The sequence below is a fragment of the Histoplasma capsulatum genome (assembly GCF_000150115.1).
Source record: "Histoplasma capsulatum G186AR genomic scaffold supercont2.3, whole genome shotgun sequence".
Classification (NCBI taxonomy): Eukaryota; Fungi; Ascomycota; class Eurotiomycetes; order Onygenales; family Ajellomycetaceae; genus Histoplasma; species Histoplasma capsulatum.
The window spans coordinates 1,704,813-1,729,455 of record NW_025544803.1 but is presented as its reverse complement, the minus strand read 5'-3'; the positions used below and the strand labels follow the sequence as shown (position 1 = coordinate 1,729,455).

Here is a 24,643-nt window from a genome sequence, read left to right as displayed (position 1 = left end):
ACAATAATGAAATAAAACACCCTACTGCCCTCCCTCAGCGCTTAAAAGAACTCCACAACGTCTTTAAACTCTTCGAGGAGCGATATATCGACCCCTTCCCAACCGGTGGTACCATCACCTTGTGTCGTCCTCTGACTCTCTTCCTTATTACCTATGGTAGATTTCTCACACCTAGTGGGAAGATGGTCGAAATTGACGGCTGTGCTGAGAGGAGGCGAAATAACCGCAGTGCCGGTGTCTGCAGACTCATACCTGCATATTTTATTCGATTTAGGATTTTCGATATCATTGCCATAATCATCATCATTAGCCATGTAGCCACTGCCAACTGCTGTATTGTACGGGCGTTTTGCATGTGACAATGACTGGAAGTCATATTCCTTGTTGTAGAAAGTATGATCATTGACGAATATTAAATCGTCTGGATCAGAGCCTTCGACATGGAGTACGACAGAATTGGGGTCAGGTAATGGGAACAAAATGGTATTAAGTGTGCCATCAGTCGCAGGAGAGTCGTTTGTTCTGACCGTTGCTGGCTTCGTCGCCGATGGCGATAGAAGGGAATCATTTGTGGTCGAGGACTTCTCTGGGCTCGACGCACGTTTATCACTGATATCATCCGGAAGATGTGTCGTGCTATCAGTTTTCATCAGAGCCAGAGGAGAAATGGTTTTACCACCACAGTCTCCATCATCTAGCGCATGGAATGGCGCCTCCTCATTATCTTCAAGGACGTAAAAATCCGCGTTGTCTTCTTCCTTCCCCTTCTTCAGGCATGACAGCAACAAGGTATTAGGAGACGGAAGATCATCTTCCAAGGAATTTCTATAATCACTAGAATATCCTCTTTTTCCGAACGGAGTGTTCGGTTCGCGAAATTCGTCCTCATCGAGGAACGGTAGGCTTAGTGGGCTCTGCTTAGAGAGCGGATATGACGTGGGAGAAAACTTTTTGAATTTTAACGCCGCTTTTCCTACACTATCTTCGATACAACTCTGCCTTTGGGCGCTTGTGCCTTTTTTAGAACAGATGGTCGGGGCGGCTGTGTTAGGTCTGGTATTTATATCGCTATCATCGCACAGGTCAACAATTTCAACATCCCACTTTTGCTTGTTATTTCTGTTCTGCTGTTTTGAAAGCCCTTGAGTCCTTGTCCACTCAGATATATCCCGAGATGCTTTCGAAGTAGTAGTTGCCTTCGTTAGAGTATTGGATGTAAACTCTTGTTTCTTGCTCGGTTTTGGCGGTCGGTCGATTCCATCCCGACAACATAAGTGCTTACACCTAGATTTCGTCAGGATAGGCTGGTTGCAGATCGTGCATGTATAGCATGTATAAGTAGTGAGACATACTTAGTTTTATCCTTACAGCGATGGTTACAAGCCCAATTCCCATTTCCAAGTCGAACCGGCTCCACTGACTTGTTGGTGTGTGATTCCTTGATGTCGCGGCTAGATGCTGTTTCCCGGGTTGAAATTAATGCATGAACGGGATCGCTGTTTCCGTCCGACTCATCAATTGAGTGGTAATCCATATCCTCAGCTATATGTCGCACGGTCAGAGTCAAAGAAATCATTGTGCCCCACTTATCAGGCCCATACCTGCTGCGATCAGATCCGTATCATCGAGACCGTCATCCTCGAACTCATCAATATCTCTCCGGCTTTTTGGCCCCTTTTTGGTGATATCACTACTGCCCCTCCTTGATGTGTTCATCGTGGCATTCAAATCGTTTTTACCATGGGGAGTTTCTGTTCGCTTCGTTGGGAATTGTGAGGCTGGAATATCATGCCTAAGCTCCGCTTGACGAAGTGTTCCCGCTGAATATAGTTAGTAAGTGTTAAAAGATGGAAGGAACGAAAATAACCTGGCGGCTATCGTACCAATGTCATCACACATAATGAAGCATGATATATACTGATAAACGTCAGTCAATTCAGCGCTCAGCAAGACATCATGGCCGTTCTGTAATTTGGTTGCACTTTTCATAGATCAGTTAGCTACGGTACTGAGAATGCGTGCCTTTGTGAACACGGATTTTGTGAGGCTGCACCTAATACGCCTGAAATCTATCAATCGTCCATCCGACGTCTCTGCAAGGAAACAGACATAAATGGGCTTCCGGCGGAAAATTGTGGGGAGCTTTTCGTTAATAAATCCGATCTCTGCTTTGAAGCATAGCCGTACAGATTTCCTAGGTTTGACATCCTTACTCGTAACTATTAGTATGTACGAATATATACTTCGAATATATACTTCTTCCCTTGTCCAAAGCAGAAACAAAAACCCTTACCTTCTCCACTAATTTGACAGAAACCCTAGGCTTCGGAAATTCTGCAACACGAGCCAAAATTCTCGAGCCAAAAGGCGGATTCTTGCTCAACAACATATCTATCCGAGATGCCTCCGTTGCCTCGAGAGCCTCAATACTGCTGATACCAGCATTAGCAAGTTTCCTGACAGCCACGATGCCGATTTGCTCGATCTGTTTCATCTGCAATGCGGAGTTGTCCCAGACCCTGGCGCCAATACCCCGAGCAAGCTCAAGGGCATGTCTCGTGCTCACCGAGTCTTGAAGGGATAGTTGGCAATCAGTTATGCATCGAATAAGCCGGTTTGCGTGGGAGAATACCAATCCCTTGTCTTGCTGAAACGATAACTTGTGCTTTTGATACTGGTCGCCAGTGGGGATTTCGACGCCGCCCAGCTCGGACTGAATAAGTAGAGATACTTTATGCGCGGGGAGGGCAATGTCAATTTTAATAGGGAACTTGATGCCGTTTCCCTTATTTAGCTCTTTGTATAACGACTTTTCTCCAGCTTTTAATCGAATCTCGCTAAACTCATCGGCCCGTGCGATGACAGAGAGCTACCCAATTAAATTTGATTAGAATGTGAGATTAGAATAGAGTATAGAATTACTCGACTTACAATTTCAGACATCTTCGCCTTGGGTGGCAAGGAGAGGAATAACCTCATGGTTTCGAACTTGATGTAATACCTAGCCATCGCGTCTCCAAATTCTGTCGATCTCAAAGGCTCCTCCGAAGTGATAAGTGAACATTCTTGCAGCCGCCTGATATTCTCCTCGCAGATTTCCTTCAGCATCTCCTCTTCGTCTGACCTATTTGCGCCCTCTTTCAACTTATAGTGAGCAGGGTTCTTCCGGAGACGAATGAAGAAAAACGTCCCTGCAAGCCATCTCGTAGCAGACTCAACATCCGTAACTGTTCCAAGGCCAATTTCCGAATTCAGATGATCGATCAGCTTTAGATGTAAGCAGCTTTCTAGAGGCTCCGTTCCAGCAACAAGCTTCTCATAGTAATCTAACCTTTCCTTCCTTGTTAAAATAACAGCAACTGCACTGTCGTCGAACTGAGGTCTTCCTGCCCGTCCAAGCATCTGCATCATTTCGAGATCCGGATACTCTTTGCAGCAATTATCTTGCCATGAAACTGTGTTTTTTATAATCACAAGATAACAGGGAAGGTTTACGCCCACTGCCAATGTCGACGTACAGCAAATCACATTGATTTGTCCAGAGAGGAACCCGTTTTCGACAGCATGGCGGTCACAGGCATCGAGGCCAGCGTGGTGAAATGCCACACCAGCGGAAATGGTTGCTTGGATATCTCAGAATATCAGTTAAATCACCTCAGAGATATCAATTAACAAGGGAAGGAAAATGTACTTTACATACCTCTCAATTCAGGATTTTGAACTGCAACAGGTCTGGCTGGCCCGTTCCATAGGCGATTAGGTGGATTCGTTGATGTCCATAGCTTGGCCAAGTATTTTGAAGTCGCGATCGCAGAGTTTCGAGTACAACAAAATATCATGGTCGGTTTCTTTTTTGAATGTTTCTCCAAGACTTCGGGAAGTCTAGAGCCTCAGATCAGTCATTGAAGCAAAAAAAAAAAAAAAAAAAAAAAAAAAAAAAAAAAAACAGCAACAAAAACCAAAGGCTATCTCCTTACCTCGCCTCACAGGCTTTATCAAAGGCAAAATCATTGCCGTTGCTATGATAGCCATACACAAACTTCTGCAGTTTCACGGGCCGAAATTCTTCGCCAAACCTTTCACGATAAGCAGGTAGATGCTGGTTAGTAGGATCCTTGCCCAGCCAAGCCCCGATATCCTCAGAGTTTGGGACAGTGGCACTGAGTGCAACGAATCGGACATTGGAGTCGACAGATTTCATTCGTGATACCACAGCTTCCAGTGTGGCTCCCCTAGTTTCCTTCAGAATATGCACTTCATCAATAAGAAACAGCTTTACGAGTTGTATTAGTTTGATATGGTCCTTCCATTTCCGTGTCATGCTATCCCATTTTTCAGGAGTTGTAATGATGATATTGGCATTTTGTACATTACGTAACCGTGCATGGTCAGTATCACCAGTAAGTTCCGCACATTGGAGGTCCAAGGAAGAGAACTTGTGTTGCCAGTCACGGTACCTCTCTGAGCATAGAGACTTGGTGGGCGCCTGGTAAACTACCTTGAACCGGCAGTCCTTGAAATTTGTCACAAGTCGGCAGATAGCCAGTTCCATAACTGCGGTTTTGCCACTTCCAGTTGGGGCCGAGAGGACAAAATTGCTGTCTCCTTGGTAGATGGGACGAAAGCATTTAGACTGTATAGCATTAAAAACTGGGAAAGGGAAAACCGAACGGAAGCGATCCGGCAACTCATGCGTAGATACAAGTTGGATTCCTTGTATCATGGGCGGTGCATGATCCAATTGGATTCCCCTAGCTTTAAGAGGCGAGGGCGAAAGGCCACGTTGTGTCAATGACCCTTGAGAGGAAGTTGTATTGGATGAGAAAAGGGGCTGATTAGGTGCTTGGCAATCATTTTGGACATCATCCTGGATGAATAGAGGTGGTCTTTTTCGCGCATTTACCGCAAGAGATGGGCTAGAAAAAGGTCCAACATCAATCGAACTAGAGATGCGGTCGCGAATAGGAGTATCCATCGCAGTTGCATCTAGACAGTTAGTAAAGATTGCAGATGAGCTCACTCCTATCATCGCAGAAATATCTCAAGACGGCGATGAAAGAAAGAGATCCCTACTGCGCTGAAAAAATTTCGATCGATTTTGCGCCCGCGATAGACCTAAGGTGGGGCCATATAAATCAACCGATTCTTCACCCTGCTCATAGGTTTCGGCGCCATTCTGATGCTGTTCATTGTCATTTTCCAATTGAGCTAATAGCTCCCGATCTTCAATAGGTACCATGATTTAGTCATCACCGCCGCAGTGCATAAGTATTAAAAAGCAGCATTGAAAGAAGATGAGGAAGGGGAAGTAGGGATTGCAAACCAAAGGCATCCAGCTTCAAATCTTGATTCTGGTCATCCAAACCCAGCTCTGGCACAATCGAAATGCCCAGAGGCCGTGTTTCCTGCCGAGGGCGCCTTGAAAATAATTGAGAGCTAACCGTAGTAGAAGCAATATCTCTGGTATTGACATTATACCTGGGCCTGGTCGACTGAGCCTGTTGCCTCTTCCATCTCGGATTTGGCAGGGGAACAGTAAAGGGTTTGAAAGAGGGGCCAGAGGAAGGGGAAGGGGAAGATATAGATGATGAAGAAGAGGCTGAAGCAGCGGGGCTTTTGAAAGCACTTATAAGACGACGGAAACTTGTAGTGTCTCTCTTCGAGTCATCCATGGTTTAGATCAAACCCCTATTTTTCAGGTCACTTGGGAAACGAAGATTGAGCCAATCTAGAGAGCGTAGAAAACGACGCCACATATGAATATGAACAGTATAGCAAGGGAGAAAAGCGAGATGGTCGTCTGCACCATTAATTCATTTAGGAACCATTGCAAAGAACGGGGGCATCTCAGCGTCAATCACAGGAGTCACCTCCGTCTGGATACAATTAGCATGAAATCTGAAGCGAAAACCTCATTCCACCACAGCATTCATTCTAACCACGATGTACTGGAAATAGGAGGAAATGGTAAATTGAGACAAATTCCACCATGACATGCCGTTGAATTAAGATCTAAAAAATAAATTGAGGTTAGAATAAAGTTAAGGTGGAAAGGGGACTCATGGTCACGTGACCGGTCACACTGGTCCACCCTATCAGTACAAGTATACCTATGGAAGGTACTCCGTACATGTATGTGCATATCAACTAGCCTGTTAGTATTAGTACAAGGCTCTGGAGATAGCAAAAAGAAACACAATGATAGGAAATACAAAGGGAAGGCAAGAAAATCAGCCAACTTACCTAAATTTCTAATACGCCTTAATGATCCCCAATTGAGCATTCAATGTGGCCTCCAATGCATAAGTAGTCGCATTTCCCGTGTCAACTTCATTCCCGCTGTGAAAACCAACCACTCAGGTAACGAGTGGAAGCAATAAAGATGAAAGGAACAGAAATAGAAAGGGATTAAAATAAATAGAAAGGAGAAGACAGCCTCGCCCAGGAAGAGCAAAGTAGCTCAAATGTTGTTTCTTTACCGGTCACAAAAGTTCAAATCAAGAAATGCTCCTCCGCCATCCCCATACCAGAATAAATAAAAACCTATGGAAAGAAGAATGGACCAGCGTGTCATCAGAAGGTGTCTGCCATGCGAATTGTTACCCAGTAACATAGAAAGATTAAAAAGGTGAGGAATAAATAGAAGAGATTCCAAAACAATCGGAAAACACAAGATGTGCAGTAGATAGTAGTAAGTGGTATAAACGCCCCTTCATCCCAATCTTATGAGCAAAAAAGTAAAAATAAAAATAGAAATAACCTGAATCACAGGTCGTCTTGCATAGAAATGTGAAATTTTTAAAATAATTTCAACGGCGGGATGGGGAAGCCAAGAAAGAAAGGAAAAAGGAAAAAGAGAACTCCCGATTATCTCTCGCAGCATACATCTGTTCCTTTCCTTATTTTCGCTCCCTTCTATCCAATCTGCCCACGCGACCACTTCCAAACTGCTTCGGGGAAAGAGATTCCTCCGCCTCCCCCCTCCCTTACTTACCACCTCGTTTGCGGGCCAGGGCTGGGGAAGGAGTGGAAAATATTTCAACCGCTTCCCCTCTGTGCAAAATATGATCCCTTCAACCTGGTCTGGCCCGGCGAGCCAGGTCTGGATGTTGTTAGCGCTGCTGACTCAGACAAACTTGGCGTGGTGGGCAGTTTTATAGAGAAGTCGTTCGGTGGGGTGAGGTGGGAGTTGTCGGCGTTATTGTAGAGGTTCTTATCATCTACGTCTGTTGATGATGAGGTGCTGGCCATGTTATTGTTATTATCATTTTCCATGCCCAGGCCGCTGAGCTTTTCAAAGTTGTTGATGCGGATTGGTGGGGGCCGGTTGCTGTGTTTTTGGTGCTGCATATTTGGATGAGAGAGTTGAGTGTAGACATATGTGCCCGCCAGGACGAGGACGGTGCCGACGATGAACTGTTTTCCATTTTTCGGTTTTGCTGTTAGTATGTATTTTCACGAGAAGGGTGGGGCAAACAGATAGCAAGGGATACGGAGCTACCCACATTCCCGCTCATCCTAAAATCAAAAGCCCATATCGCCCCGACAGCACTGAGCACAATACTAATCCCTGACGCCGAATTCCGCAAGCCATGTTCTCCGCGTGAAATGCAATACGATGTCGCAATTCCGCCCACGGCCTGCAGTGCTATAACCAGCCACACAACCCAATTGTAGCCGTCAAAGAACCCGGCGCGCGCCACCTTCTCGCCATCTAGGAACACCACGCCGATAAACAAAGAGGGGAATATCGAATAAACCGCTAGTTGGACGTTGCGTATCGATACAGACGTGGTAGACGTGGCACTATCCTTCAGTACTTTTTCGAAGGACACTCCTGCTAAACCAGACGCGATGCAAGCGCCAATGGCAGCCAACAGCCCGATGTTTCCATTCATGCGCGGGTGTCCCAGCATCAGATCCTCCTCGATTCCTTCGTAAGTGGCGGAGCGTTTGTGAAGGTTCTGACGCAAGTTCCGGCCAGTGGAGGCACCCAGATTCTGCCAGTCTTCCAGCGAGCGTGGGAAATGCACGTGCGCGCGGTGGTCGTCGATGTCATTGGGATCCGTGTGTGGTAGCTGGATGATAAATACGCCTGCGATCAGTAGGAATAGTGTTGTCCACTTTCCAACAGATAAACTCCGTCTGAGAAACAAGGCGCCGAAGACTGCTGCTGTGGCTATTTTCAATTGGTATGTAACCTGGAAGGTGGCGGCTTCGAGGTTGGAGAGCCCGATATACACCAGGGAGTTTGATAAAGTATACAGTCCTGCCGGAACAACTAGTTTCCAGCTATCGCCAGTAAAAACCGCAGCGGAGAGATTGGTGAAGAGTGAGGTTGCAGGCATGGAAGGAGGCACAGCTTTGGACATTTCATAGAGCGCAAGGGTGAGACAGATTGCTAATTTTATAACTTCATTGAGGAAGACGGCGGTTGAGGTGAGGTAGCGTCGACCGCCAACGACGGGCATGACTCTGGAGTAATGAAGGAGCTGGATATGCGCAGGACGGTTAGCTCAGTCAATTCCATCTTGTTGTGTGTTCTGTACGTCCTGTAAGATATTGGTGGGGAGCTGGAGGGGCTAGGAGCAAAGGCCACAAAAGAATTCCATACTAATGTGAAAATCGTATACTGAATCGTTAACTGCAGGTCAGAAGAGAGTGCATGAGTTAGCAATGAACGAAATAACGATACTAATAATACTAATAACACCACTATGCAGGCGCAATGAAGGTGGAGGGAAAGCTTTGGTCCCGTACCAAGAGCAAGGAAATCTGCCTCCCTGGAATGCCCATCCAGGCAGCGGGCGCCCTTGAATCCCTTCTCATTGTGACGCGTATACGTAGGAAAATGGAACGGCCGAGAGACGGTGTAAGGAAACCCCCTCGTAAAGAAGTATATTTATTTCTCAAGTTCCAGATTCGCGATACGAGGGCGGGAGTATGGTCACGGAGTGAGACTGAGGAAGGATTTGAATCGGGCAGAATTGAGGGTGAAAGTCAAGAGGCTGGAGGTTGTTGTCGATGGCAATATAAAATCTCGCTCGAAGGAGAAAAATCCAGGAACTGAGCTGTTCAGCCGCCGACTAGCGGAAAAAGCAAAGAAACCAGGTCGCGAACCCAGGATATTACCTAGTGCGATCTGTAACCCGTTTGGGGCATCGCCAGGCACAGGGCTGGGCTTTCAACAGGCGGCCACTTTCTTTGTTCGAGAAAATCCGGAGGCAAGTTTCATGAATAATAATAGCTGAAGCAGAAAATAAGATAGCAGGAAGTGGTAAAAGGGCGGACAGTATGTACAGTACATATAAAACCGACAGCGGGCTCAGCGCAATCACAAGGGTGCGGAGAGAAAGTGTCACACGATCCGCCGGTGCAGAAAGCGGACATGGGCAGAAATGAACTACAACGATGAGGCAGAGAAATAGCGACGACGATGAGATAGACACCCACTGCGTCCACCTATTCCTCCACGCACTTTTATGCGCACCTCTCTCGACTCACATTACTCCTAGTAGTAACCATCAACAGGCGATTAATCAAGTGGCTGGTGGTTCTTCCTCGACTCTTGGGCCGATAAGCCAACCGCCAGCCAAACCGCCATCCCAGATCACTGACATGATATTCCAGCAACTTCATGGCCGTCTCTTCCCAAGTCCCCAGCCATGGTGCCCAACAAGCACAACGCAGCAGCGCCAACAGCCAACAGCCAACAGCCAACAGCCAGCAGCGAACAGCAAACAAGCCATCCCGTGTCCGGACCGTGGGGCTGTTTGTAAGTGCGGTGGGCCTCCCGCTAAGCACAATCTTGAAACCCCGTCAGCTCCTTGTCGTTCACTACCATTCACGCAAAGGCTTATAATTCCTCGGCCAAACTCTGCTTTTAGGCCTCCTGACCGCCGCTTCTACTGAAGATTGGGTGTGAACGGATGAAAGAACGATAGACGGAACAGCCCGCGTAACAGTTAGCTAGTATATGACACACACACACACACACACACACACACACACACACACAGAACGTTCCCAGCCAGCCCTTTTTTTTCCTTTGCTTTTCTTTTCTTTTTTTTACATCTTCTTCTATTATTCCCTTAACTATTACAACGATATTGCACTACACACGTAATTTGCTGGGAGCTAGTTATGATAAACTTATGCGTACGATAGGGATAGCTAGGAACTTGGTTCACCGCCATGGATTGATCAACCAAACAAAGCCTAGTGATCCTTTCCTCTCGCCGATCTACCAAACAAAACAAATATGTGAGTAATTGGTTTAACTAAATTCCTTGGGCGGGGGATGAAAATCTAGAAAATACTAGTATCTTTCGAAGGCAGGGGGGGGAGGGGGGGGGCGGGGCGACAAAACATTATACAACGACGAAAAAGAATCTCAACTGAGCGGACAATTCCCAGAGTTTTTTTTTTTTTTCCCCAAGATAGAGAGAGATGGAGAGGGAGGAGAGAGAGCAGCAGATACAAAGTATCTTTCGAGGAAGAACAAGAAGTGACGCACAGGAATCGGATTGCAGAAAGGTGAAAACAATTGTATTACATCTATCTATCTATATATCTCTCTCAGAAATTCCTGACCTTCAGATGGACATGGGAGATAAAAGTGCAAAGGCTAAAGAAGTAGAGAAGAATGAGCTTAGAAGGGACGCACCTCGCCCCCTTTCATTATTACAACATTGGAAGGTAAATAGTGAAAAAAGAAGGTGGTTAATGTGAAGGAGTCGTAAGGGGTGTAATTATATATATATATATATATGTATGTTTTGTGAGCAGAAATGAAAAGAAAACAAAAAGGGGGGGAGGGGGGGGGATTCAGAAGATTGTAAAGAAAAAGGAAAGAGTGAGAGACAGCGTGACCGTTGCAAAATGAAACAATATGTATGCAGGAGTGGCCTTGAAGGAAAAAATATATAATGAAATGAAAGGAGAATAAAAAAAAAAAAAAAGTCGAGACTGGACGAACGGACGAACTCGATGTTTTTGCTTACAGCTATTTTCTGTAACACAATCGAACTCGAATATACCAAATAAAACCAACCAACCCTTCTCCAACCAAACGAAAGCAAGAACGAAAAAAACATTGAAAGGAAAGAGCAAACCCCCGGACAGATATGTATTTGAAAAATGTGAATGAAGCCAACAACGAAGATGTCCCCGTAATACAAGTAGCAGGGTTTCTCTCCCCGAAATTGAAAAAAGTCATTGAAAACCCCAACAAAAATAAACCTATAAGAAGGCCGGCGTTGTCCGGTACAACCCAGCCCTGTGAGAGAAAGAGTGAGGGTAGGAAGACAGATATAATAACGCGCATATATCAATCAATGCACAACCGCCAACCCAGGCGTCTCCGCATTCCACCCCAGCGCCCAGATAGGCAATTCGGTGTCATTCACCACGGGACTGGCGCTCTTGTCACCCTCTTCCCCATCCCCAAACACCATCGCGCTACTACTGTCCGTCCTTGTTCGCGAATGCCGCTTAGTCTCCTCGACCGGGAGCACCACGTCGATCGCCAGAGTGGCCTTGGCCTCGGCGGTATCGGCGGTGATGGATGGGAATGGTGGAGGAGCGGATAACAGTGGTGATGGCGGTGAGGGTGAATGGAGTGAAGAAAACGGTGATGGTGGTGACGACAATGACAATGCTAATGGCGATGATGTTGGCGGGTATGAGGATAGAGGTTGTGGATGCACCAGCATGGGATGATGCGGGTGAAGTGGATTTCCCCTGCTGCTGCTGCGGTTGCCACCATTGGGATTAGCAATTTCTTGGGGATGTTGATCTTGTCGTTGTTGTTGCTGCTGGTGGCTATACTGTCTCTGTGTTGGTGAGCTTGGTGCAACCCAGCTAGTTGAGGGGGAGGGAAACGTGTCTGAGTGGACGAAGCTAACGCGCGGTGAGGGGTCGGAGTGATGGTCACCACCGCTGTCCGAGACCGACAGGGCATGGTGGGAGCGGGAGCTGTCGCTGCCGGCGGAGGACGTGCCGTCTGGGTGTTTGGCGTGGGGAGGCGCGAAGTCCGGGCTTAATGCTAGGAATGATGTGTCACCAATGCTCTCGCCCTCATATTGGCTGGAGGGAGGGCGGTTGGTAGATGGAGATGGGGATTTTCGGAATGCGTGAGTGGTGGTGGTGATGGTGGTGGTGTTCGAGCTTGAGGATGTAGTCGAGGTTGTGTGTTTTGGCATTGTGTGTGCGATAGAAGCTGCGGTGTTGGGCAGGTCAACGAGTGGGAAATTAGGAGGCATGTTCCCGCCGCGCTGTCTTATGACTTCAAGGAGTTGTTCTTCTTGTCTAGTCACAGCAATGACACGACTGCGACGGTTGATGGATTTTATACTATTCGGGGGGCGAGAGACTGGTAATTGAAAATCGAATGGCGAAGAGTTGAGGTTGGCTGTGGTCGAGGCGGATGTGAAGGGGCGGGGCGCAGGCGCGCTGTCTGGCTCCGAGATGGTGTGGATTCCATTCGAAGGGCGGTAACTAGGGTATCTGACGTTCGAGGAAGATGAGCGGTCACGCGAAATTCGCGGAGGGGGAAGGCTTGTGTTTCGGACTCTGGGCACGGAGGAACTGCGAGGGGCGGAGACGGCTTTTGCGATGAAAATTTCGGACGCGCCTTCGTCGATCGTGCCAATGCTATCACGAATAACGTGCCGCTGGAACGGCTTATGTGCCTCTACTTCTTCCTCGTCAGCTTCATCTTCTGAGGACGAAAGACAAAGCACACTAGACTCGTTAAGGTCTGATTTGTTTAAAGTGAGCTTGCTGCTCTTCCTGGACAATCTACCGAGGGCGGTAGTCGGTGATCCTACACTAGGTGGAGTGGCGCTGGTGCTGCTAAGGTCCCAGTCATTAAAAAAGGAGTTGAATCGGCTGGCTCCAGGAGTGAACAAGGGGCTAGTGTTACGGAGTTCGGGTGTGGCTTTCTTCGCTTGTTCGGGCGCCGGAGACAGTATCAGCGTTCGGCTTGAGGCTCTTGAAGTCCCACTCATGCCATTTGAATGCATGCTAACCCGATTACTGCTGCCACGGGAATAGGCAGACTCCCGATACGTGGACTGCGGTACAGAATGAAAATCCTGGACGCTATAGTCGATGCGCTCGTCGCCTTCAGCATTGTCGTCATCACTACTACTAACCTGACCCTCTGGCCCATCGAACCACTCGACAGCGGGTTTCCTTTGTTGGTTTGTGCGCTTCTCGTGGAATGGGAATTGGTAATGTTGCGACTGTAACTCCTCTTGCCGCTGTTGTTTTAATTGCAGTTGCTGCTGTACCTGCCGTTGCGCCTCCTCCCGTTGGTTTTGCGCTTCCGTCTTGCGCTGTTGATATTGGTCTGGCTCCTCCTTTCTCTTCTTTTGTTCCTCCCGGCGTTGTTTTTCACGGTTCTGGCGTTGAAAATACTGCTCCTTTTCTTGTTGCACCTGTTCCTGCTTCTTCTGCTGCTGTTCTAGTTCAAGCTGTTCCCGTTGCTTGCGTTCTCGTTCCTTTCGCTCCTGTTTCTGGCGTTGGCGAAGTTGCTCTTCTTCCTGTTGAATCTGCCTCTGTTGCTCCTCCTCGCGCCGTTTCCTCTCTCGTCTCCCAAGTTGGAAAAAGTGTTCTTTCTCCTTTTTCACGGCGGGTTGCTGGGACGGAATATGAGAGATGCGCGGGGTCGGAGGTTCTGATGGCTGTAGCTGTTGTTGCCCTTCATATAAACTGTGGGACTGATGCTCTGCTGGGAAATCTGGTGACGGCGCAGAATTTTGGCGTCCCTGTTGACGTAGCTGATGTTCATACTGCTTGCGAAGAGTCGACAATTTTTTGCTACTGGGTGACTTAGTCAACTTATTCACTGTTTGATGTATGCTGCCAAGTTTCCGCTGCTGGGCACCGAACGATGAGGCATCTGAAAATAGAGAAACGGGTGATGGTGACATTGTCATCCGATTGGGGGATAATAGCGGCACGTCACGGTGGACGGAAGGATCGCTAGGTTTAGGAAAAAGCTTCGACAGATCAATCATAGGAGGGCGAGGCTTGGGTTTTGACAGTGGCAATGAAGCCGACTCCTCCTCCTCCTCCTGCTGGTCTTGCAAGTATCCCTGCAAGTGATCAGAGGAGTTTGCCAAAGTAGACTCAGTCGGCGAATTGGAAGAATAGGTCTTGCTTCGAAGCGCCAAATCCCTGGACGAAAATGGTTCCGCTGTTTGTTTCTGTGTGTTCTTGAGGGTATGTGTCGGCGTTTGGGTCTGCGCCTGCACCTGCGCGTGCTGTGGAACAACTGTAAGAGGTTTCAAAGGATCACGAGATGAGCGGATGGTTGAAGGGTCGGGCTGGCGCAGGGTAGGGCGAGTGTTTGCGTGAAAGGACGGGAGCGGCTCGTGAGGGTGAGATTGATATTGCTGGCCCAATATAGGTGATGAGGCCCTTGGACGCAATTGTCTCTGCGAGGTGGAGCCAGTCTCTGCAATCCCAATGTTTAGATTTCCATTGATTGCTCCTCCCGTTCTTCCACCTCTGTTGGTCGCTGAGGGAGGAGGCGGTATTTCAATCTGTCTTGCTGTCCGCACTGTCCTGCCGAATTTAGTCAGAAAGTCATGATCGACGATGATATTGTTATTTGCTGTGTATCTGCGGCGCTCCGGTGGATGTTGCGAAATGAGCCCATCAAGGCCGGACGGAGGAGGAATGTTGGATTGGCGGGATATTTTTGCGGTTGGAGAAGGTGAGATACTAGATAAGCGTTGAGGCACTGCCGGTTGGTATTGGGCCATCCTCGTCACCCTCGCCCTGGTTGCGACCAGGGTTTCTTTGCTTTTTCCAGACAATTGATTACTTGCCGAGCCAAACCCGTTTGCTGGCTTTCTTCCTGCATCAGACAACGAAAAAGAAAATATGGAGGGAGTTGAGAGTTGGGAAATCGATGCGCTTCCAGATGTAAGGAGCTAGAAGGTCGTTTTCTTTTCCTTTTTCTTTCCCCCCCTTTTTTTTGGCTCTCTTCCTGACCGCTATTTAAAGATGGCAAAGACCGTCATATCTGTCTGACCATACCATTTATGGAGCAGAGGCAAGATGGATAATAGGGAGTGATAAAAAGCTAAAACGCAAAACAAAAGAAGGTGCTGATAGCCGTCGTAGAAATAAAGAATAGAAAATCCCCGAAAGGCGAAGGAGTGTAGTTATTACTGCGAATTGTTATGATTTCAACGGAGTGTGTACCGGAAGAAGGCCCCAGGAACAGGCGCACCACAGGCGCACCACAAAGGAATGGTTCCACAGGAGACGATTCGACGAACCTAACTGGGCGAGATCGCCCAAAAGAAAAAAACCAGCTGAGAACCACGGGAGGACAGCGAGACCGGAGGAAGGCTGGCAACGTGGGAGTCCAGATGATGTGGGTGGCACAGCGAGTAACTGGCCCTGTCGACGCTGCTTCAGAGATACAACAGCTGGAGGGAGGACAAGAGCGACAAAGAGAGACCGCGAAGAAAGATGAGGAACACGCGAGAAGGACGCGAGGAAGCAGATCAAGTCACGATTCTTGGTGATAACCGACCACTAGCTAGGCCCCAAATAGAGGGGTTGCATGTACTGTAATATGGGCCCTGTATCCTGCGGGGCCATCACGGAATTTCAGAATTGTAAAGGAAAAGGAGCGAGCACTCGAAGAGGAAGAAAGATTGTTAAATGCCAGAGCTCCAACAGCTCTGTTGGGTTCAATGAGATACCTAGCCTCCAGTCCGTCCAAGACATAAAAACGGCAGTTAAACTTCACAGCCAACAAAAATAAAAAATTAAAAAAGAAGCCATTTCATGCAGAATCGAAGAAAGAAAGAAGAGAATCCTCTGCCAAGTAACGAATAATCACCGTGGGCCAGAAATGTGGAGCTCCACCATATCCAACGCCGAATAATGGCGGACGCTTCAATAGCGCTGCGACGCCACTTGCTGCTAACAATCACCCCGGCCAGCTTGGATGCGGGCTGCACTAACGAGGGTTGTTTGTCGTTAGTTCAAATCTCGTCATCATCCATGACTTACAGGGGAGATCAGGGGGAAATCCTTTGGATGGGTTGGTTTCGTGGAATTGGGGATGGATAATTACACCCGGCCAAGAGCCGCTAAATTTTTATAGATATCGTGCAGACACCTCCATTACATTCAAAATAACCATGTCATTGAAGAGATATATGGCGCTGGTAGCTACCTATCATCTCATCAATAGATATCATGCCATATCAGCCTAGATATTGTCTTAGATACCACCGATATATCCATATATTGATAGATATTGATAGATATCATATCATCAATACTAGTACTAAACATGATCAGTCCCTATCGCTCGCTAGATCGTTGCAATAAACCAACCTTCCACCTCCATCAGCTCTATTATTATAATATATGAACTACATGAAAGTAAGATAGCTATGTGATAAGATAGCACTACGGTTACTAGGTTATTCATAGCAAAAAGCCAACATAATCATTTGTTAAATGATTGTGCTCATGGTGGTATATATATACCTGTGGATGTGGTGATGTGGTGGCCATGGTCATCCATTCCATCATCTATATACACTGTGGTTGGCAGTCACAGTATAGTATGAGAACCACAGTTATAAAATAGTTGCAAATGCATAAGCTAACTTGAGATAATATATATATATATATATATCTCCCCCTTCTTTCTATCATAGTTAGTAGCTCTTGTATAGATTCATGATGAATGTGGAAGATTGATTCATTGGAACTATCTAGCAGTGCTGATTATAATAACAGCTAGAAGCTATAATAGCTTTGTATACTAGTACACTATATAATAGAAAGATATGAACCTCTGAAAGTGGTTATATCAGTAGAGAAAAGTTGATACTAATATGATAGTTAGCTACCAGCAGGATCCAGATCTGTATCTCTCTTGAATTTGATGACATGGTTAGTCTGTATGTAATGAAAGGTGGATGTATGCACTATACCTATAAAAAATTTAGTGACTCTTGGCCGGGTGTAATTAGCCTCATCCCTGTCCGTTTCGTCTAGGTATCCGGCGCTGGAGTTTGCTGCATGAAATTTCCATGCCTGTGCAGTAGTTACTATAGAGCTCTGGGGTGGGTTTGTATGCGCTGGGGGATGAAACCGACAGACCGTCTCCCATGTCGTTTCTCGTTTCTCGTTTCTCCTTCACTCACTAACGTGCGGGTAGGTTACCGTAGTATGCCAGTTCACGCATAGACACGAAAGGGTAGAGCTAAGAGAGTGTGCCCCTGACGAACAACATCCTTGGATATACTGCAGAGAAATCGTGCAAGGGAACAGCCAATATTTATCATCTTCGCCAACTAGTTCATTGCTCGATATTACGATGTGCTGCACATCCCCGCTTCCCCAGTCCAGATTACCCCGACTCGACAGCCTAACCATTATTCTTTCCATGTTGATGTCCTCCATGCATGAATGTCATTCGAAAGATATTATTGATACAGCACGGGAGAGGCTTGCGAGTTAGGAGTTAGGCTGGCAGACCCTGGCATGGACTGGGGTTTCTCTCCTCTGCAGAGTCTAGAGGCGAGCGAAGGCCATGGCTGCTAATTTCTTTCTGCTCGCAGGGAATCGCAATTCCATGCCAAACCGTGATAGTTACTATGATAGTTGTACAGTACAAAGTACTTGGACAGACGAGCAGACCAGCGCAGAACCTGAGAGTCCGGGAGTTGATAGCTAGTCGTATACGGTACAGAGTAGAAACAAAACACGATTTGCCACTGCCTGTCGCTGCTGCACATCCACCTTTCAATAGTTACCCCAATGGAGGCTTTCTATGAACATCACACTGCGAAGTAAGCACTGATCAGTGATCGTCGGCAAATCATGACGCTCTCAAAGTCCGACCACGTATTTTTTCTTTTCTTTTCTTTTCTTTTCTGTTCATCCTCTACTGAAGGTTGATCACTATGCTGTTTAAGCTCGACACTTCAAAATCAGCTGGGCACACACAAAAAACAAAAAGGAGGCACAGAGAGAGAGAGAGAGAGAGAAGGGCTCCCGGAATAAAACAAAAATTGATATGATAGCATTGGCACGGGGGTTGGGCAAAAGGCAAAGGAGGAAACACATCCTTCATCGTGAACAATCAATCCGTCCGTTGTAAAATCCTCGAAAGATTCCTCCATCTCATCACCAATTTGCCACCTTAACTCCTAGTTAGTAACTTTATCAGACTGGAGTCTTGACTATCTTCGCAAAATTCAGCACAATGATCATTGCATAGCCCCTTGAGCCACGCGCGCCGAATGCTGCTCATGAATGAACACTCATGGAGTAATCTGTGTTGACCTTAACCATTGGCCGTGTGCTGACTGCGAGGCATGAGAAAGAATGTCATGCGAGTGTGGAGTTGATAGCTAAATAAAATAGATAGATAATGGATTTCTCTGTCTGTACTCTGCATGATCGATGATGACAGGTTGACTGCATGTAGAGAAAAAAAGGGTGATTTGCCGGGGAATTACCTCGGACCTAACTACCCAGCGGCGGCAGGAGGGGCATCTACTGTATAATATCTTTCTTTATATCGAGGTAGAGGTAGGTTACTTACTGCTTAAAAGATACAAACCCCTCCCCAAACATAACAGATGCAACGGAAATTAAAAATAAGAATTTAAAATTTAAACATCCGTAGGTGCTAGCTAGTACTACTGCTGCTTGCCCCGGGTTGTTTAACAAAACACAACTCTCCAGCATCCCAGACCCTGCACAGAGCAATGTACAGTTACTCTCAAGTTAACTCACCATATCTCCCCGCTTTCAAAATCTCATCATTTCCTCGCCAGTCCAGACTCGTACAGGGTACGAGATATCTACTGCGTAATGAATCAATCACCCGATTCTCTCCTTAGGCTCCCTTCTTGTCCCCGTTCCTGTCCCCTTCCCTCGTGAACCTCGCTTATATTCGAGTGAGAGGTCCGGGATTGACAGGGGTTAAGATGGGGGGGTTAAGATGGGGAGGGGAAGATGCGGGGTATAAGAAAGGGGGAGGGGATTGTGTTACCTTGTCCCCCCCTTGCATGCTGGTTCAAGGTTCAGAATAAATTCAAATGCTTCTCCCACAGAGTAGCTATAAAGAGGACACAAAGCGCTGGAGCCGGAACCGGCTGTTCACGAAGTAGGACAAGGGGCGGACAATGTGGGGAAGAAGCGGAAGCGGAAGAATAAGAATAAGAATAAGATTTCATTTCTTGTTGCTCTTTTCTCATCGTATTTTACTTTATTTTTGTTTTCCCCCGCATTTTGAAAATAGCATCTTTCTTGACACAATAACAAATATGAAAACGATACACATTACCACCACCAGATGAGACATCGATATGCACATCACGTTCCGCAAGGATTAAAAGGGGAAAAAAAAAATAGAAAGAAAACGAAAGAAAGAAAGAGGACAGCGAAGAAAATGCTCAAAATATACGATTGAGATTTACTCAAACGTTGCGCGTTGCGGGGATAGAAAAGGGTCTGTTCGTACAGTACATGTAGATTTGGGAGATCGGAGAACAATGGGGAGTTGGTGACAGATTATTGAAAACACGGAGCAACATTGCATATGTGTTGAAAGCGATGGAGAAGAATTTGAAAAGGGGTGCGTTGCGCAACATTAAGAACAATAAATAAGAATGAAAATAGGGGTGATATCAGGAGCAGTCCCACACGCATCCTCCATGAACATACTCACTCCTTTGCCCGCTCCTTAAACCCCCACTTAAGCAAGAAATACTGAAAGGGTAAAAGATAACGCACCTCCTTCTAATCCTTCACACACTTGCACTTTCACACATACTACCATCTTCACCTTCGCTCCCACTTCCCACTCCACTCTCGCTACTAGGCTCAAAGATACTAATCGGACTCCCCAGCTTACTCAACCTCACTCTCTTGCGACGGTTATTACCGTTCTCCTCCTCCGAGCCGCTCACGACCATTCCCTCGCCGTTGCCGTAATCACTGCCAAAGTCATTCCCATCCCGCACCCACTCAGCTGGACGGGTCTGCGTCTGTATACCGTTGAAACCTTGGCGCGCCTGATCCTCCCCATCGGCACCACAGGCAATCCCAGAGCCCAATTCAGTGCCCATGATACTGCGCTTTTGCTTCTGCTTCTGAGCCTGCATCTGCGCTTGCATCTGCGCCTGGGTCGGGGACTGAGAATTGCCCTTAGGCTGTACCGGATTTGCAAAATCCAGGCTCGACCCGAGTGTCTTCCATGCACTTCGGATCTCATTCACTTCGGGGGTAGGCATTGCGCCGACTGCACCGGCTATTCCACCATTCCTGCGTTCGCGGCAACGCTGTTCGTAACCAGGGCTATAGCTTGAAATCAGAGCGCTGTGTCTGATCGCCAATACGCAAAATGATACGCTCTTTTTGATTTGTTTTGGCGGCTTGAATGCAGCATTGACTTACCTGTCACGGGGCACCTCTTCGACTGACAGAACATCTGTTGAAACATCCGACGATGAGTGCTCGACACTGCCATAGCGCTGGACTGCGTTATTATCCGATAGGTTGTACTGTAAAATAAAACGAGGGTAAAGTAATCAGCATTACTAACCCATTTCCATCTGTGCCTGGCCCGAACACGAACGAAAAATGAAAAATAAAACAACGTACATGATGTGATATTTTCGCGAGAGGATTGAAGATCTCATTCCGAAGCCTCTCCTTGATCGCCGGTTCAGTGGACAGGGTGAACTTCGGAAGCCCCTTTTCCAAGAACCCCTTTGACTTGGAGCCGGGGGTTGCGAGCAGAAAACCCTGCTTCCTCAACATGTCCGTAATCTGGACAATTGTCTGGCCGTTGCAATCTGCACAAAGAAAAGAAAGAAAAGAACGAGTTTCCTTTTCATTAGCATTAAGCATTCGTCCAACCATGGGGTTAGCAATGATCAATTTACGTACTCAACTTCTGAGCAAAATCGCGAACTCGATTCGGATAGCCCTCTTCGATAATGACCAAAAGAGCCCGACGCAGCAAAACCAGCGTCCGCATATCCTGCACCAGGTCTCTTTCTTGCGGTTCCAGCAGACATTTGTAACATGCCTGAGTTTCTGCAATGGCTGGATCCTGCGCATGGGCGAACCCGTAACAGGACGGATGCTGCCGAGTTTTGCAAAAGGCGCATTGGAGCTGATGTAAAAGTGGTAATGAATGAAGTTAGTTTACACTTATGTTACCTTGGAGATATGGACGTACCATGCTGGGACTGTCTGAGTTCGATCCACACTCACAACGGACGATTCCAGGGTGGTAAGGACCAGAACGTTCCTTGTTCTGATCATATCGGAGTGGATCTAACACCTGGCTCCGCGCTCCCAATTGTAAAATTTTGACTTGAGAGAGCTGCGGTTTTGTTGTTGCAGCTTGGAGGGGGTCAGGGTTCCTCTGAGTTGGAATGAAATCACTGTCAGGGGTCGAAGTTGCCAGCTATAAATGGACAGAATTTTTTGAAGTTAGCCGCCTGGATTTCAACAAATTGTCGCCGTATTCATCCGAGAAACATATAATTTGAAAATACCGGAATCATCTTCTGCAAATCTCTTTTAAGAGCTTCATCTTGGCGGGTCTGAGTAGAAACCTGGCTACTTTCTATTTTAAACCCGTAATTTTATCAGCCCACGTATCTAAGGAAATATTCACATATTTCTTAGAAATCCACACAAACGAACCTTGAGTCGACAATCCAAGATCCCGAACGGCGGTATCCACGTCACTGATACCGACATCTTCATCACGGCGAACCCTATCGCTATACCCAATGTCTGCTGGGATTTCAGGCACATATTCCGAGCTCGGGTAGTCCGTCCCAGACCATTTCAAAGAACTAATCTTTAGCCCAACACTGTAAACGCGGGAAGAAATGTAATATTAGCTCGTCGGTGCATATATTGATACAAAGACAGATGAGAGGATGAAAATATGCTGCTTGTAATATATCATAAATACCTGTGGATCCCCGTCTCCATTGCACCACACGACTGCGTTTCCCTCGACCACAGCTCATTCTGCGCGAATAACAGGTCGTTATGCTCAGCAGTCTTGAATCCAGGGGGTTCGTATTCCGGAGGGGAACCCTCAGTGTAAAAGAGATGTATCTCCATGTACCGTTCGCCTAACAGATTAAAAACTCTTTAGCAATTGGACATTAACTGTTCGTTAGAAAAAGCAAGAAGAAAAGAAAAGATTGTTTTAGAACACATACTCGGGAGCATAGGCAAAAACGCACTCAGCGTAATCAGACGGCGAACGATCATCTCCAAGCCACGCCGTGCCGTCCTGACCGTTTTCATATCCGCTGTACAACCGGTCGATTCGAGGACGACACTAGATAACCTCTTGCCGATATTATCGCCAGCCCCCTTTTGTTTACATCCACCGGTATACTTGAAAGTGAATGTATAGCTTTCCAGCACGTGCGAAGATTCCGTTTTGTCCACGAAAACGGTCATCTGCACCGCTTCCAGGAAGCTCTTCTCAATGGCGTCGAATATCCCGTGTTCCTAGACACACAAAATAGTTAAGCAGCAGATAGAAAGCATAAGAGCCAAAGAAAAACGCAAAGATAGAAAGATAGAAAGATAGAAAGAGAGAAAGACATAAAGGTAGCAAAGAACTTTCAGCACGTACAAGAAGATCAAGCAACTTATCCGCCTTCGGATTCTTGCCGCGCACGATAATCTTCAACGGTTGTGCGCGCCTCTCCTGGATATTTCCCCTGTTGTTATGATTAGAAGTGTAACCTGCCCCATTGGTGCCCAGCTTATCTCCTGCGCTTCCTCCTTCGATAAAGTTGGCGTATGACATGAATGAATCCGGTTTCGAGAGCTTCATGAGATCACGTTCATCGAAGCAATCTAGAGGTAAAAACTCCCTGGACAAAAGAAAAAGCCAAAAAGATCACAAAAGAGTAGAGTCAGTAATGGGAAGAAGGTAAAGTAAGGAAAGATACGTATACTTTCTTCCCCTTCATTCAGCGACGTCGACTCGTTTTCCGTCTTCCAAATGGTCGACAACTGGAAAGAGAGTTGGGGAGTCTTACCTCAGGTAGAACAAGGTGCCAAACTGGGTTGTTATAGGTGACAAGGGAGTGGTGGGCATATGTTAGCTAATAAGCCCCATCCAAGCATCATCAGAACCAGTGTGGTAAGGGAGTTTATAACTAACAGAGGCATGAAGCATGATCTGGACTAAGGCCAGGCTCTGGTTTTGTGTTATGGCCTGGGCTTGCTGCTTTTGCTTTTCTTTCTGTGCTGAGGCTTGCATGACAGTTGTAGTGCTCACGCCAGGCGTCTTGGATGCCATCTTTGTTCCAGCTGTCTGCTGGACTGCACCAGTGAAGATGACGCGTGCCATTTGTTTGATGAGGTCTTGATGAAGTTAAAAAAATGATAAGATATGATCAATAGTGCAGATTGAGAGAGCTATGGGCAAATGGGGATGCTGTGAGTTGAGGGGTTAAAGGAGAGTTGAAGCAAGGACAAGCTTGTCTTGGAGAAGTTCCGCAAGGTGCAGCAATAGAAGGGGAGTGGTGATGGGGATCTGGGATTTCCAGACTTTTTGTAGGATATTCACAATTTGATAAAAGAATGTGGATGAGAGATGGAGATGCTGAAGTGGAGTTGAAGGAAAACAAAGCGAAGTGGAAGACAGGTAGGGAAACGGATGGCGTGGGTGTGAGTGTCAATAAAGAAGAGACAAGAGATAGGGGCTATTTATACCAGTCCTTTCTTTAATCATCAAGACAATCAACTAGGAGAACAAGCACCCACAACAGGAAAATGTGAAGTCAAGGCCCTTTTAAAATATGTAATCTTCTCTGTAGATATAATGAAGGTCTTGAATGGATGTTTTTCCTTTTGTTCCAAAGAACGATGTTTTAACATAAAATTAGTTGTTACTATCGCCCGTTTGAGCAGAATCGCCTCTGAGACATCAAGGTCCGGGGAATAAAAGAAACGAGAAAATGAGGTAAGAGTGCATAGCTGAACGGAGTTTTGATGATCCATCAAAGGCATATTTTTACCATTTCCATTCCATTTTGATGTTGATATAAAAATCGAAAAAGACATAAAGAAATTAATATTCCTTGGATGGAACGAGCAGCAATCTCGAAACGATTACGAGGACCCGCTAAGAGAAAAATATACAATAACCACAGATAACTGCTTAGAGATGCTAGGTATTAAGTAGAGCACATCAGAATCATAAGGCAATCATGCCCCCACCATTCAGATCAGAGAATGACCCTTGAAAGGGCGCATCCTGGCGGCATAACGAGTTCAGAACGCACGAGATATCTTCTAGATATCTTCTGGAGAGAAGCATGAAACAGGACTATAACTAAGAAACCAAAGGATGCATTGGATATATTTACGATGCTGAAACTGCTTGATATGCAGCTGTCGAGCCTTGCATCTGGAGGGTATATGTAGAAGAAAAATGCCCCTTGGAAAGGATGTGCAATCTATGCAAAATTCGAAGAAAGCCTTCCTTTCCATCCCGATGTAGTCAATGTTTTGTCTATTTTCAGCAGGCAAGAGGGAAAAAACAGAACATATCAGCCAAGAGTTAGGAATCCCCGTAGGAACCAAG

General features: G+C 46.6%; 6 protein-coding genes across 6 annotated transcripts; 2 read left to right on the top strand and 4 right to left on the bottom strand.

Moving 5' to 3' along the window:
- Window positions 1–41: 41 nt before the first annotated feature.
- On the bottom strand, window positions 42–5,239 carry HCBG_02735 (helicase family member; the record flags this gene model as incomplete). The annotated part of the gene is made up of 9 exons (XM_045429784.1): window positions 42–1,284; window positions 1,353–1,542; window positions 1,602–1,820; window positions 1,884–1,965; window positions 2,294–2,869; window positions 2,932–3,632; window positions 3,701–3,882; window positions 3,978–4,986; window positions 5,074–5,239. 9 exons carry the CDS (start codon window positions 5,237–5,239, stop codon window positions 42–44), a joined length of 4,368 nt encoding a protein of 1,455 aa, XP_045289679.1.
- A 1,834-nt stretch (window positions 5,240–7,073) lies between these two features.
- Window positions 7,074–9,049, bottom strand: HCBG_02734 (UDP-galactose transporter; the record flags this gene model as incomplete). The annotated part of the gene is made up of 5 exons (XM_045429783.1): window positions 7,074–7,102; window positions 7,137–7,416; window positions 7,506–8,492; window positions 8,615–8,644; window positions 8,761–9,049. The coding sequence occupies 3 exons, from the start codon at window positions 8,469–8,471 to the stop codon at window positions 7,074–7,076; spliced, it is 1,275 nt and encodes a 424-aa protein (XP_045289677.1).
- On the top strand, window positions 8,789–9,925 carry HCBG_02733 (uncharacterized protein; the record flags this gene model as incomplete). Its single annotated transcript, XM_045429782.1, has 4 exons — window positions 8,789–8,941; window positions 9,269–9,292; window positions 9,532–9,775; window positions 9,888–9,925. The coding sequence occupies 4 exons, from the start codon at window positions 8,789–8,791 to the stop codon at window positions 9,923–9,925; spliced, it is 459 nt and encodes a 152-aa protein (XP_045289678.1).
- Window positions 9,926–11,333: 1,408 nt separating this feature from the next.
- HCBG_02732 (uncharacterized protein) lies at window positions 11,334–14,774 on the bottom strand (the record flags this gene model as incomplete). Its single annotated transcript, XM_045429781.1, has 1 exon — window positions 11,334–14,774. One exon carries the CDS (start codon window positions 14,772–14,774, stop codon window positions 11,334–11,336), a length of 3,441 nt encoding a protein of 1,146 aa, XP_045289676.1.
- Window positions 14,775–15,197: 423 nt separating this feature from the next.
- HCBG_02731 (uncharacterized protein) lies at window positions 15,198–15,548 on the top strand (the record flags this gene model as incomplete). Its single annotated transcript, XM_045429780.1, has 1 exon — window positions 15,198–15,548. The coding sequence occupies one exon, from the start codon at window positions 15,198–15,200 to the stop codon at window positions 15,546–15,548; it is 351 nt and encodes a 116-aa protein (XP_045289675.1).
- Window positions 15,549–19,808: 4,260 nt separating this feature from the next.
- On the bottom strand, window positions 19,809–23,404 carry HCBG_02730 (uncharacterized protein; the record flags this gene model as incomplete). The annotated part of the gene is made up of 11 exons (XM_045429779.1): window positions 19,809–20,358; window positions 20,458–20,564; window positions 20,665–20,858; window positions 20,953–21,181; window positions 21,570–21,640; window positions 21,721–21,893; window positions 21,998–22,163; window positions 22,278–22,551; window positions 22,679–22,905; window positions 23,007–23,064; window positions 23,216–23,404. The coding sequence occupies 11 exons, from the start codon at window positions 23,402–23,404 to the stop codon at window positions 19,809–19,811; spliced, it is 2,238 nt and encodes a 745-aa protein (XP_045289674.1).
- Between the last annotated feature and the right edge of the window lie 1,239 nt (window positions 23,405–24,643).